Genomic DNA, 13,909 nt, shown 5'->3' with positions numbered 1-13,909 from the left:
TCAGGAAAAGCAGAGAAGTAATTCTGGCAGACACTGAAGTAGGAACAGTCTAAAATAAGGGCTCTTTTCGGCAAAGAGACAAATCATATATTTTTGAGGTTTTGCAGACTGGTGTCTTATTTGCAGCTCTCCAACTCTGCCATTATTGAACAAAATCAGCCATGGACAATATGTAACAAAATGAGTGTGGCTGTATTACAGTAAACCTTAATTTATAGATCCTTAAATTTGAGTATAATGTAACTATCACATGTCCAAAATACTGGGGCTAATTCTGCTCCTAACTCTCACCCCTACCCTATTGTTTGCCAGTTGAAAACAAGCAAAAAATAAGCTATTAAAGTTCCATTTTTCTCCCTCTCTGTTTCTTTCTTTGTCTCTCTCTCTCTCTCTCTCTCTCTCTCTCTCTCTCTCTCTCTTTCTCCTTCCTCCCTCCTCCCTCCATCCTTCCTTCCTTTCTCAAAATAAATAAAGCCTTATCTTTTTTTAAAAAAAATGTATCTTTATTGATTTCAGAGAGGAAGGGAGAGGGAGAGAGATAGAAACATCAATGATGAGAATTAATTGATCTGTTGCCTCCTGCATGCCCCGACTGGGGATCGAGCCTGCAACCCAGGCATGTGCCCTGACCAAGAATCAAACTGTGATGCTCAACCACTGAACCACACCAGCCAGGCTACATACTAGTTTTCTTCTGGTAAAAACTTTTTTAAAAAATGTAAAAATCATTGTTAGTTCACAGATCAAATAAAATTAGGTGGTCCCTGGTCTAACAATCTCACAACTAGCCCACCAGAATATGAGAAATGAGTTGATAGAAAGAGTAAACATTTTTGAATGCTGTACTTCCAAGATTCTGTAACACCAGAGTCTACCAAGCCCAGTTTATCAGCATCATTTGGAGAATGATCTTTTAAAATTTTATATATTTTTTTCTTTTAAAATGGGTTACAAATTCAAATAGTTTAAAATCAAAACGGTAAAAAGGTAAAAATTTTTCCTCCCACTCCTGCCTTTCAGAAGTAAACAGTGTTACTATTTCTTATGTGTCCTTCCATGTACCTGAATATGTGTATGTGTGTGTACATGTATATGTCCATGCTTATGAATATAAATAAGCATAAGTATGTGTTTATGTACATGCATATATTTCTGTAAAGGAATATGTTTATGTTTATGCAAATGAATATGTCACTATTGAATATATTGAGCATGTTCATATGCATGCCCATATGTATGTATGTATCCCTTTCTTTTAAAAATATACAAATACGAGTGCACTATGCATATGTTTTTGCATTTTGCTTTTTTATCATAATGGTACCTCCCGCATCGCATTCCCTGTGCTTCAGGATATGGATATTCTTTAGTTTAATTAGTTCACTGAAGATAGATATTTAAATTGCTTCCAATTTTTTTTTGTGTTTAGATTATCTCCAAACAAAAACACTGCTTTGGTGATGTTATTTAAGATTTTACATATAGGTATGTAAATTTCCAGAAGTTGAATTTCTAGGTCAGAGAATATGTGCATTTATAAATTTGATACAGTATATGCTTTCCGTAGAAGGAACAGGGTGAGGCAAGAAAAGCCTTAGGGTGAAAAAGTTAAGTGTTTTATGTTGGCTTCCAAAGACCCTGTCTTACCTCACCCTTCTACCAGCCCTTCCTCTCTCTCTCCCTCCCTCTTCCTCTCTCCCTCTCGTCCTCTCTCCCTCTCTCCCTCTCTTTCTCTCTCCCCTAGTACCTTACTATCCCCTAGTACCTTAATAGCTTCATTTTTATAATGAAACTAGAGTCACAGTTTGACTCTTGGTCAGGGCACATGCCTGGGTTGCAGGCTCGATCCCCAGTCGGGGCACGCAGGAGGCAACAGATCAATAATTCTCATCATTGATGTTTCTATCTCTCTCCCTCTCCCTCCCTCTCTGAATTCAATAAAGATACATTTTTTTTAAAAAAGATAAGGCTTTATTTATTGGAAGAAAGGAAGGAAGGATGGAGGGAAGAGAGAGGGAGGAGGGAGGAAGGAGAGAGAGAAAGAGAGAGAGAGAGAGAGAGAGAGAGAAGTATTTTGCAATACTATCCCCTAGTACCTTAATAGCTGCATTTTTATAATGAAACTAGAGACCCAGTGCACGAAATTGTGCGGGTAGGGTCCCTAGGCCTAGCCTGCGATCATGGCCATCTTCTGCCCATTCGACAGTCCCAGGCTGAACGCCGCCTCCAGCTGGCCTGAGTCCCTGAGCCGCCGGGGATGAGCTGGGGAATCCCAACGGCCTGAAAGCCAGCCGGGTCCTCCTGCCACCCACCCGGTTCCCCTGTTCACCATCGCTGATCCATCGGAGCCTGCGGGTCAGGGGGAGGGACCAAGAGGTCAGCCATTCTGCCAGCTCGCCAGTCCCCAGTCCCGCCCTGTAGCCACCCACCCACTTCCCTGTGGTTCCCCACTTGCCTGCAGGTGGGGGTAGGGGTGGGGGAGGGGAGGGACTGAGAGGTGGTCAATGCATCTTATGGTGAATGGTCGAGTGGTCATTCCGGTCATTACGCTTATGGTCCCTGGCCTTTTGTTATATAGGATCTGTATAATTTATTATGATGAAATTTGACTTATGAATCAAAATTGATTTATTTTTCCCAGATGATTTATTCTTCTCTCTAACATTAATTTATTTTACATATTTTATCTCCCCTACCTTGATTTAAAATGTTAGTTTATTGTGTAAACATTTTTCTGTAATATCCAGTTTTATTTTTATAATCTTAATTTTGATTTATTTACCAATATTTTATTATAACTTTGCCAAATGTTTCATATCAATTAAGGACTAATTGTGGTGATTATAGACATCCTTGTCTTATTCAGATTTCTGTGGGACACTTCTTTTTAAAAAATTAATTAAATTTTTTGGGTGACATTGGTTAATAATATTATATGAGTGTCAGGGATACAATTCTATAATACATCATCTGGTATTCTATATTTGTTTTTCCAATAAGCATGATGTGGATTTTTTTGCTGGGTTGAATATTTCCTTGTTAGGATAAATGAAAATAAATTAATCTTGTTAAATAATTTTTCTAAAAAAATTCAAACCTGGAGTTTGCATTCAATTAAATGCCTTTCAGCATTTATGGAGATAGGGGATACTTATATGATATGTCTCCTTATAAATATTAAATATTATTTAAATTAATAGATTTCTTAATCTTGAATCTGCCTAGTATTCTCAGACTATATTTCACTTAATCAGGGTGTATTCTTTAAATGTTCTACTGGCTACTCTTTGCTAATATGTTGTTTGTTTTTTATATTCCTTTTAGAAATGATTATTTTGTAGACTTCTTTATTTTGCAATATTTTGTTCAGTGTTGAGACAGCCTTTTACTCAATTCTAATTTGGAATCTTTCCTTCTTTTTAAAAGAGTATTAGAATAGAATGTTCTTCAGATATTTGATAAATTCCCAGGGTGCTTTTAAAAAATACAAGTTTCTCAGCTCCATCCCCAAAGATTTAGTAAGTCAGTAAGAATAAAAATCATGTCACTCATGGTCATTGAGCATAGAACAGTGCCTGGCACATAGCTGTGGCCACTCAATACTAATTTACTGATTGATCATGAATATGGATTTTAAAGAAAATTATCTGAATTGTTCTGATCAGACAGTCCTGGGAACTGCTATTCTAAACCAGTTTTTTGTTAAAGCTTGTATAATGCCTACTGATGGATATTGTTCTTTTATATAACTTATATTCAAAAGCTTTCTTGTCCAGTTAAGAAATTAATACAGCCTTGGCCAGTGTAGCTCAGTTGGTTGGGTATTGTCCCAGGCACCGTAAGGTTGCCAGTTCAATTCCTGGTTAGGGCACATGCCCAGGTTGTGGGCTCAATCTCTGGTAGGGGATGTGCAGGAGGCTCTAGCATAAATGTTTCTCTCTCTCCCTCCCTCTCTAAATATCAATAAAAATATTTTAAAAAGAAATTAATAAAGTATTTAGAGCTTTTGTTTGTAGAAAACATTGTAATGGCAACTCTCAGTTGCACAATAGTAGAGCAAATGCATGTGATATCTTTTCAAAAGTGAACTTGCAAGGTTTTGGCTCTTTTGTGAGAGGTATCTATATGGTCTGTCAAAATTAACTGAGAGGTGTTTTACCTTTTTTGAATATGGAAGAGACCTTCTTCATAAGTCTGTACCCAAGTGATGTCATCTCCCCATCCTAGAACAGAAGAGAAATCAATGCATTAATTCAGGACCACAGAGGAGCTCTGAAGTAGGTATGTGACAATCAGATATCTATCTGCAGATACTAGTAAGCTACCAAGCACTTGCCTGATATATGGTATAGAGGATGTCTCTCTATATAAAACCCTAAGCGACTGTTATGATGAACAACCAAAACGACTGGTTGACCAATCGCTATGATGGGCACTGACCACCAGGGGGCAGATGCTCAATGCAGAAGCTGCGCCCTGGTGGTCAGTGCACTCCCACAGCCAACTTCCAGTGGCTGGCCAACCACCTGCAGTCCCTCACCCCTGGCCAGCCAACCTCTTGTGGTCCATCCCCCCCTTCCCTCCCCCATGCACAAATTCGTGCACTGGACCTCTAGTATAATTATAATTAGATATGAAGAGTGGTATCCTTCCAGATCATAGAGCTGAGATTTTGTGATTGTGTTTCCACCCTTAAGGTCCATGGCCTTGAACCCAGTAAGTTCTCAATAAATGCTATTATTAGTGATGATTGAAAGGACATCTCTGGACTGTGCAGAACCTCTGGTTTCAGAATGAACAGCAGGAAATAACAGTTAATCTTTGTACACTTTGTAAGTCTAGTAGGAATACCTTTGAGCAATATCATACAGTGCCTTTGTATTTTGAGTGCCAAGAAATGCTGACCCCTTCTAAGTCCTTAAACATCGTGAAAATGGAAAAAGGAATTCCAAATTTTTGCTTTGAATTTTGATTCAGAAAAAATTCTGGTGTTTCATGGTTGAGACACACAATAAAACACGGGTGTTCTGGAAGCATCCAGAAGAGTGAAGGCCAGAGAAACAGAAAGCAATGAGTAGAGAGAGACCCACTAGCTTTTAAAAAAGTGATACAGGTAGTTGGGAATGTGTATTAGAGATTAAAGAATAAGATCATTGAGGAGTAGAACACACAAAAAACATTCAGAAATACTACAGGGTATTTTCAGAAAGTGTCTTGGTTTATGGATAAGAAAGATTGAATCAACTTGAAAATAGAAATATTTCTAGTCTAATTTAGACCCAGATTTTCTTGTATGTTTCCCATGTTGTCAGACTGCAGTTTCTGGTTTTGATACCATGGCTACAAGATGGCCAAAAATTATGAAGCAGAATTATAAAGTAAGATAAACACATTTCCATGATTTTTGCTTGTTGGTTTGTTTTTGCTTTGTCTGCCTTTTGGTAACCAGTGTATTAAAATATAATTCACATGCAAATACAATTTATCCATTGAAAGTGCACCCTCTTTTTGTATATACACAGAGTTGTACAACCATCACCATAATCAATTCTAGAACATTTTCATAGCTTCAAATAAAACCCCTGTACCCTTTAGCTATCACCCCTCATCCCTCCTTCTCCCCCAGCCCTAAAAAAATACCTAATCTACTTTATGTCTCTATACATTTCTTATTCTTGATATTTCATATAAATGGAATCATACAATATGTCGTCTTGTGGCTGGATGTTTTTACTTAATATAATGTTTTCAAGGTTCATCTGTGTTGTGTCATGTATTAGCACTTCATTCCTTTATATGGCCAAATATTATTCCATTTATGGATATATCACATTTTATTTATCCATTCATCAGTTGAGGGACACGGGTTGTTTCTACTTTTTGCCTTTTATGAATAATGCTGCTGTGAACATTAGTATATAAGCTTTTGTATGGACATATTTTTTATCTTGGGCTATCTACTTAGGAGTAGAATTGCTGGGTCACATGGTATCTACATTTAATCAGTTGAGGAACTGTTAGATTTTTATTCAAATGATTGCACTATTTTGTACTCTTACTAGTAATGTTATTGGTTTGTTTTTGCCTAATTTTAGTATCTTAACATTGGAAGACATATTATGTTGGTTTAATACCCCTCCTATCTGTAATAATCCTGAAAGATTGTCTTTATAGCTTTGTTCAAATCTATGTAGTAACTTCACACCATATTTTGCACTAACAGTTATTCAGAAACAGCCAGTGGGACTGGGATCCTATTTAATTTTTCTATTGTCAGTCCCAATCGGGAGAGGCTTGCATCGCTGCTGCAGCAGTGCTCACCAGTCGTGAACACCCTCCCAAGGGGAGGGGCCTGTGGGATCAGGCCAAAACCGGCTCTCCAACCTTGCCCGAAGGGGTTCCAGATTGCGAGAGGGTGCAGGCCAGGCTGAGGGACCCCATTGGTGCATGATTGTGGCCGGGGAAGGACCGTGGGAGGGCTCCAGGGCATGTCTGGCCACATCTCGCTCAGTCCCGATATGCCGGACCCCAGCAGCAAGCTAACCTACTGGTTGGAGTGTCTGCCCCTTGGTGGTCAGTGCACATCATAGCAAGTGGTTGAGTGGCCTTAGCATATCATTAGCATATTATGCTTTGATTGGTTGAACAGTCGACTGGATGACTGGACACTTAGCATATAAGGCTTTTATTATATAGGACTGAGTACCTACTATATGCCAGGCACTGAGCTGGGTGTTGGGTGCTGGGCAATTCTTTTGACTTAAAAGGAAGTTAGGATTTTGGGGTCACTGTTGCTTTTTTTCTTGAAATTTCTATTACCTTTTCCTAATAATCTTCCCTTTTCTTCCTAACACACTCTCTATTTAATTGTTTGGTGTTGCCCCCTTCTCTAAGGGGCTCATGTACAACTCTGTACACTGTATGCAAACTCTTCCCTCTTATCCCTACCTTTAAGCCTCATTTATTTTGAGCTGTATTCTCTCAATTGTTTCCTATATGCTGACAGATGCTAAAAGGCTTAACCAAATGTAAACCAGTTCTTAATAATAGAATTCACAGCTGATATCAGTCATCTTCCTATTAAAGTAGTGTTAAATAACGGAATTAGCAGACTTATCAAGTTGTTTAAAATTTACCATGTATGTTGAGTATATTTCTCATGAAATTCACCAATTTTTTAAAAATCTTCCCCCGAGAATATATTTTCATTGCCTTTTTTTGAGAGAGAGAGAGAGAGAGAGAGAGAGAGAGAGAGAGAGAGACATCAATGGGCCAATGGGCTGCCTCCTGACCTGGGATCAAACCCACAATGTAGGTATATGCCCTGATGGGGAGTTGAACCCACAACCTTTTGGTGTATGGGGTGACATTCTAACCAACGAGCAACACAGCCAGGGCCACGAATGTTGGTGCTTTATGGTACAGTTGTTTAACTTAGTCCTGGAAGGTCTGTAGGGGCAATGGTAAGTTTAATATTCCACTCCAAGACTACTGAGCTCATTGCTTTATAACTATTGTGTTTATACAGAGAGATTCATGATAAGTTATACTTAGAAAAATATTTCCTTCTTTTAATTTACTTCTTTTTCAAAACTTGCTAGTCTTTTTAGTTTATAGTTTTTGTGGTTTTGAACTAAAGTAGAATGAATTAACTTGGCTGAACTTTGATGGGTAATTATACATCTGTTAAGAAATGATGAACTTGGAAAGTCAATATTTTAAAATTTGAAATTATGTTATAATCCATTTGTTTGCTCCATTCATATACTATTCCAAGTGGTGGTCAAGTGTTCTGAGGTTTGTACTACTATTTTTAAATTAGCTATATGGAGACAAATGATTTTCCTCCCAATTTTGTTACCTGGAAATGTAGGAGCTGATTTTGAGAATTTTCTCTACAAACTGTTTTTTTACAGATGAAGATATATTTGTTTCTTAGGTCAAAGGAAAGTACTAAGTACAAAATAGAAATGTTTTCTAAACATGTAGCCAATGATAGACCTGGATTATTATGTCAAAAACTACTGCAGTTGCTTTTTGGAGTCAATATAGCAAACACTTGATTACCCAAACTTTTCAGAGGATGGAATAAAATATAACTTTCTGGGGGTTCTTGTATAAAATCATTCCAAATCATCATTTTTGCATGAATAGAAGACAGGGAATTGGAGCAGATTTTGAGAGATCTTAATCCCCTTTAAGATATCATTATGACACATCAATTATTATTTTCTAGGACTCTGGTTACCAAAGTTACAGGCCACCAAACCAATTCATCACCATTTCTATAAACACTATAGCAAATTATTAATGGTTTTCAAGTGCTTTGATTCACTCTTTTTTTTTTTACTTAAAAATATGTTTTTATTGACTTTAGAGACAGAGGAAGGGAGATGGAGAAAAACATCAATTGGCTGCCTCTTACATGGCCCCAACTGGGACTGAGCTGGCAACCCAAGCCCTACCCAGAAACTGGTTGCCTCTTGGTGTATGGGTCAATGCTCAACCAACTGAGACACAACAGCTAGGGCTGGTTCAGTCTTTGAAATCAACTGGTCTTTTCTGGGTTTTGCTTTTTGCCTACTTTAATGTGGTAAACAACAAAATATTGCAATTAATTGAATTTGCTTTAAATGTAGAATATGGGTAGGAGACTAGAAATTTGGAAACCATTCAAATGGCTGAGTTTAGAGAATAAGAGGAGATTCCAGTACCTCTTGAGAGTGTCTGAGGAGGCCTCTTCTCTTTTTTGATGGCAATGGCAAGGTTGGAAGACACTGCAACCAGGAAGAGACAGAGGGCGAAAGCCGAGTGTAACATCACGTGTTCTTGAGAATCCCTCCGACGAAGCTAGGTGGTAGAAAATAATGTTCAGAATCTAGTAGGCTACTTCAAGCAGCCATTTAAGAATCAGACAGCTTGCTCTGCTTGTGTGAGTTGACATGGTACAACCTCCCAGAACTTTCATTCACTTGCTATTTATAAAATATTTTTAAAAATGCTATCAATTCAGTAATGTCCACTTGGGTGAAAAGCCACATTCCGGGCATGCTGGGAGCAGTACAATGACGTTGAAAGAAAACTGATTGGGGCACTCAAAGCTCACATCTGACTGTGTGTCAGTGCTCACAGCATTACAGTGAAGCTCACATCAGATCAGGTTTATTAAAGGCCTTTCAACTCTAAAGTGCAATGCCAAGGTGATGTGCGGGCATGCATATTCTTTGGATTCTTCTTGATCTCTGTGCCAAGATAATAAGATTAGGCATGAACACTTATTGCTTACAATTGAGTTCAGAGGGAAAAATAGAATATGGAGATTCTTGTTTTTCAGGTCCTCTGTAGCCATTCATCATTTTCATTCTTCCATCAGTGACTCAGCCTTTTGCCCTTCAGCTTACAAACCAGCTCTTTTAGAAATCAAATTTATTGTCACATTGCTATAAATTAAATATATGTGTAAAGAAGAACAGGCTTGTTGCATCTATAGCTATCCCTTGGTTAGCTAGGATTCAAGTGGATTTTTAAGTCAATGTACTGTTCCTTATACTCTGCACGTTAAGATATAATCAAAAGTCTAGAGTTGGATCTGAGCTGGACTCAACCACTTGATTAATATCTTACATGATATGTTTAATGCTTGTTAGATGTATAGTTTCAGCATTTGTAGCATATAAAACCCATGTGAAAAGTAGTTAACGTGCAGTTTTGACATCGCTGCAAAATATAAAATAAATGTACAGACATCTTTCTTGTTTATTTAAAACTGAGGCCTGGTGCATGGAATTTGTGCACTCGGGGCGGGGGTATCCGTCGGCCTGGCCTTCACCTTCTCCCAGTCCAGGACCCCTCAGGGGATATCCGAATGATGGCTTAGGGGAGTTGGCCTAAGTTGGCAGTCAGACATCCTTAGTGCTACTGTGGAGGCAGGAGAAGCTCCTGCCACTGCTGCTGCGCTCACCAGCTGTGAGCCCGGCTTCTGGCTGAGCAGCGCTCCTCCTGTGGGAGCGCACTGACCACCAGGGCCAGCTCCTACGTTGAGCGTCTGCCCCCTGGTGGTCAGTGTATGTCATAGTGACTGGTTGTTCCGCTGTTTGGTCAGTTTGCATATTAGCCATTTATTATATAGATTCCTTCAGAGCAGTTTTCCTGTTGACTTACATTATTTAATAGTGAATTCCCCACCAAAATAAGAGAATGACCAGTTTGCAATTCTGCACAAACATGAATATTGCTATATGTAATTGTATTAGGCATTGTGGAAAATTGAAAGATTAATAAGACAAATGCACCTTCAAATAAGTTACTGTTTGACAGTGTTAAAGGTTCATTATATATTATAGCAATCATAGTCATGGAGAGAAGAGTTTGGTGGTGGGAAGTTTATAGATTCTGGGGTTCTCTATACACTTCCTTATCCCTCTTATCTAGTATCTTTTCCTTGTCAGTGGTCTCTCCCTGCAGTCCCCCTCTATTTAAATCAATTCCCTTCCTAATCTGCAATGAACCCATTTTTTTATGTCTTTGGCCTTAATTATTAAAAAACCCTGTTAAAAAAGGAACCACGGTGCCTGATAAGAATGACAAGTCAGGTTCTTGTAAGTTATTAATACCATAAAGCATTCAGAATGCCTTCGTGTACCTCAAGGACCGGTCATCTTATACCTTAAAGACTGAAACAAAGGGAAGGCAGGTTTTAGTAGGAGAAAGAGGCTGCTGAATCTGGAGCACGGAGTCCAAGGGGGGGCGGGTAGTCTCTGTCAGGCTGAAAATGGCAGCAGAGAAATTGAAGCAACCTTGACCCAGTGACCTCTCAAAAAGTCTATGACTGAGTGACAGGAGGCTCAAAAACACCCTGAAATTTTATGTAAAGTTTTATGGGCCTCAGTTCACTTTCCTGGGGAAGATCTGCCTGAAGATTGTCCCAAGGGTCTTGGATAGAAAGCAGAGTTAGGGAAAGCTAATCTGAAGGCAGCATCAGGAAAGGTTCTCTGTGGTAGAGACAGATGCGTAGGTGAAATCTGTATTGAAACAGAGAAAGTGTAATTTCATGCCTTCCTGACTGAGAACTGCCAAGTTTATAGTAGCATGGGAATCACACTTCTCTTTTCATATTTCAAGTTATTATGTGTTACTGTTAAAGACAGTTCTTAAAAAATCAAAATATTGAATTTTTGTTTTACATTCTCTGGTAAAAGAATGTAAAATAGTTATGAAATATATTCTATGATAAAGCTGATCAATTTATATATTTTTATTTTTGGACGAACATGTTTTCCTTGGGAAAACAGAATGCTGACTACAGAGGGTTCCCTAACCCCAGGTGCAAGGTTAAGCTGCTCGGGGAACCAATGAAAATGCCATGGTTACAGCCTACGGCAGCCTACAGCAATGCACTCAGGAGGCAATAACCTGATGTCTACAATTAGATGTTATAAACATTGGCCAGTGAGCATCTTATGACACCAATATTTTATTTTCAAAAGAAAGTTAACATAAGTCATTTACTTAGATGTCCTATAAAATTTCTATTTTAAAAATAAAACATTTAAAAAGCAACAGGGAAAAACAAGTGTTACTTGTAGCATACTTTTTTTGAAGGGTCATTTTTGGTCAATAGTAGTTTATTGCGATATCATTAAGAGAGAAAATAAAAGTATGAAGCCAGCAAAGGAAACCCAGTGCCTTAAAAGAAAAATATACAATCGCCTGGAATGTTCCCTACCCTTTACTGAAGCCCTCACTTTGGAATAGCAATACGTGGAACACTTAAGTATAGCAGAGCTTGGCCACTGGTTAAATAATCGAGAAACTTTGCTTGCTTACCTGAACTAGCCAGTGCTCTCGCTGGAAGTGTATTCTGGATGTTTCTGGTTAAAAATGGGCGTGGATTTATAGACCCAGACAAGCACACATACCCACGCCCCTGACCTGCAGCTCCACCTGCATGGAAACAAGAGCACATTCACCTGCAAACTTACAAAAACAGGCTTGTCTGAAGAACCCGGGACCCCTCTCCAGTTCTCATGCTCCTCACACTAAAACCTCTTCTCTTGTTCTCCAAATTCAGATTGAGTGTCCTTATAAAATGAGGCCAAATACAACCTTGGGGTTTTTTTTTTTCTTCCTCTTCTACCTTTTACTTCCCATGGTAACTTAATGTTTGGTTGGAGTTCAACACCAGAAAAAAAAAATCAGGGGGAAGAAAGGAGCTGGTCTGAATGCAGGAGCTGTGTATACGCCATTGTTCTCAATGAAAGCGCAGCGAGGCTTGCAGATTAGATATAAAGCAAACAGAAATTCCTAAGGCTTACTCTGTTGACAGGAATGCAATTAACAGCTAAAGCGACCGGGTCCTTTTTAACCGAGAGAGAAAAGGAAACGCTGTTTTAAAATTCAATATTTTTATAATTTGAATACTCTTTACAGTCTTTCTAGAAAACCCTTTTCCTTACTCTGCAAAAAATTAGGCAATTAGATAAGTGTGATTATATTTATCTGTTAGATGTAAATTTTTTTATAATTAAGCCATAATTATGGTCCAACATCTTCCAAGTATAGAGTTGAATCAAAACAAAAAGTAAAATTCTTTTTCCCCTTCAGTACTGAGTTTCCTTGGGCACCCCACCCAACTACACACACACACACACACACACACACACACACACACACACACGCACACACACACATATCTCAAGTTCCACTTCCCCAAGTTAATCACTGTTAAAACGATCTAGGGTAGGGTTACCAAATCTGCCCCATCTGTTTTTGAGCAACGCAGGAGCTAAGAATTATTTTTACATTTTTAAATGGTTTTGGGGGGGGGAATCAAAGGAAGAACAATTATTTTGTGACATGTGAAAATTACGTGGAATTGAAATTTCAGTGTCCAGAGTGGAGATTACTGGATGGAACCCAGCTGTGTTCCTCTCCTTAGGTTTTGCGTATGGCGATGTCTGCAGAGTAACTGCAATGCTGAGTCCTAGGACAGGGACTGTGTGTCCTGCACGCCCTAAAATATCCAGTCTGGCCTTTTACAGAAAATGTCTGCTAATCCCTAATCAAGGATATTGTTCCATAAATTTTTCTTTCTTCTCTTCTTCCCTTCTCTTCCTCCCTTGATTTTCTCCTCCCTCCTTCCTCTTCCTCTCCTTTTGTCTAATCACTCGATATATTGACAAATGCACTGCTAAAGAGGGGACGATGCTGGTCTTGCTTCTGACACTGAAGTGAGCGTGCCTCCAGTATTCTAACTGTAGACATAGTGTGGTCTGATTGCCCCTGTTAAGAAAGGAGCCATTAGGTGTTCCTATGCTACACCTCTCAAAATCGGGAACGCTGGGTTTTGTTCTCTATCGATGGACAAATGGGTTTTCTCATTTCACATAGGACATGTATAGTTTTCCTCACTGAACCTTCCTCTGATCCCGAGAGGAACCCCACATCGCCAGGTTGTAGTATTCTAGTTCTATCCCCCTGATTTGTGGATTTGTTTAGATTCTGCTTCCTTTCTTATGAAGGACTCTCAAAGGGAACCTTCCTGGGACAGGCTATTCAAGTGGAATTCCACCTGCTGAAGGTTAATGAACTTGACCTACAATTTTAATTTGAAGTCCAGAATTTGCAAAGCGAGGAGTGAGCTGGGCAGTGATCCACGTTTTCCTCTTTCAGAGGAGGGTGGGAACGCTTTCACCTTGTTTTTGACTGGGAGCAGATTACAGAAAAATCTCAAAAATGCCTGACCTCCTTGTTCAGCTCCTGATATATTATTTATCTTAGTGGATAATGAGATGAGAAAGAAATCAAGTATCTGAGGGGTAGTGAAACTAGGTTCCATGGTGTCTGAGCTGATCAACATCATTGATTCTCTCCCACTAGTGTGACTGTGTCATGTATTTTCTAAACTAAG

General features: G+C 38.9%; 1 protein-coding gene across 1 annotated transcript in view; it reads right to left on the bottom strand.

The window, feature by feature from the left end:
* Positions 1–11,866, bottom strand: part of AGR3 (anterior gradient 3, protein disulphide isomerase family member) — a 17,697-nt gene extending 5,831 nt beyond the window's left edge. The window contains exons 1-3 of the mRNA XM_006779098.2: positions 11,827–11,866; positions 8,715–8,850; positions 4,160–4,223 (exon numbers count right to left, since the gene is read on the bottom strand). Of these exons, the coding sequence (XP_006779161.2) occupies positions 4,160–4,223; positions 8,715–8,820 (170 nt within the window). The 5' untranslated portion in view covers positions 8,821–8,850; positions 11,827–11,866. The remainder of the gene's footprint in view (positions 1–4,159; positions 4,224–8,714; positions 8,851–11,826) is intronic.
* Positions 11,867–13,909: the final 2,043 nt, after the last annotated feature.

This window comes from Myotis davidii, unplaced genomic scaffold, assembly GCF_000327345.1.
Source record: "Myotis davidii unplaced genomic scaffold, ASM32734v1 scaffold168, whole genome shotgun sequence".
Taxonomy (NCBI): domain Eukaryota; kingdom Metazoa; phylum Chordata; class Mammalia; order Chiroptera; family Vespertilionidae; genus Myotis; species Myotis davidii.
This window is presented reverse-complemented; position numbering and strand designations above follow the sequence as displayed.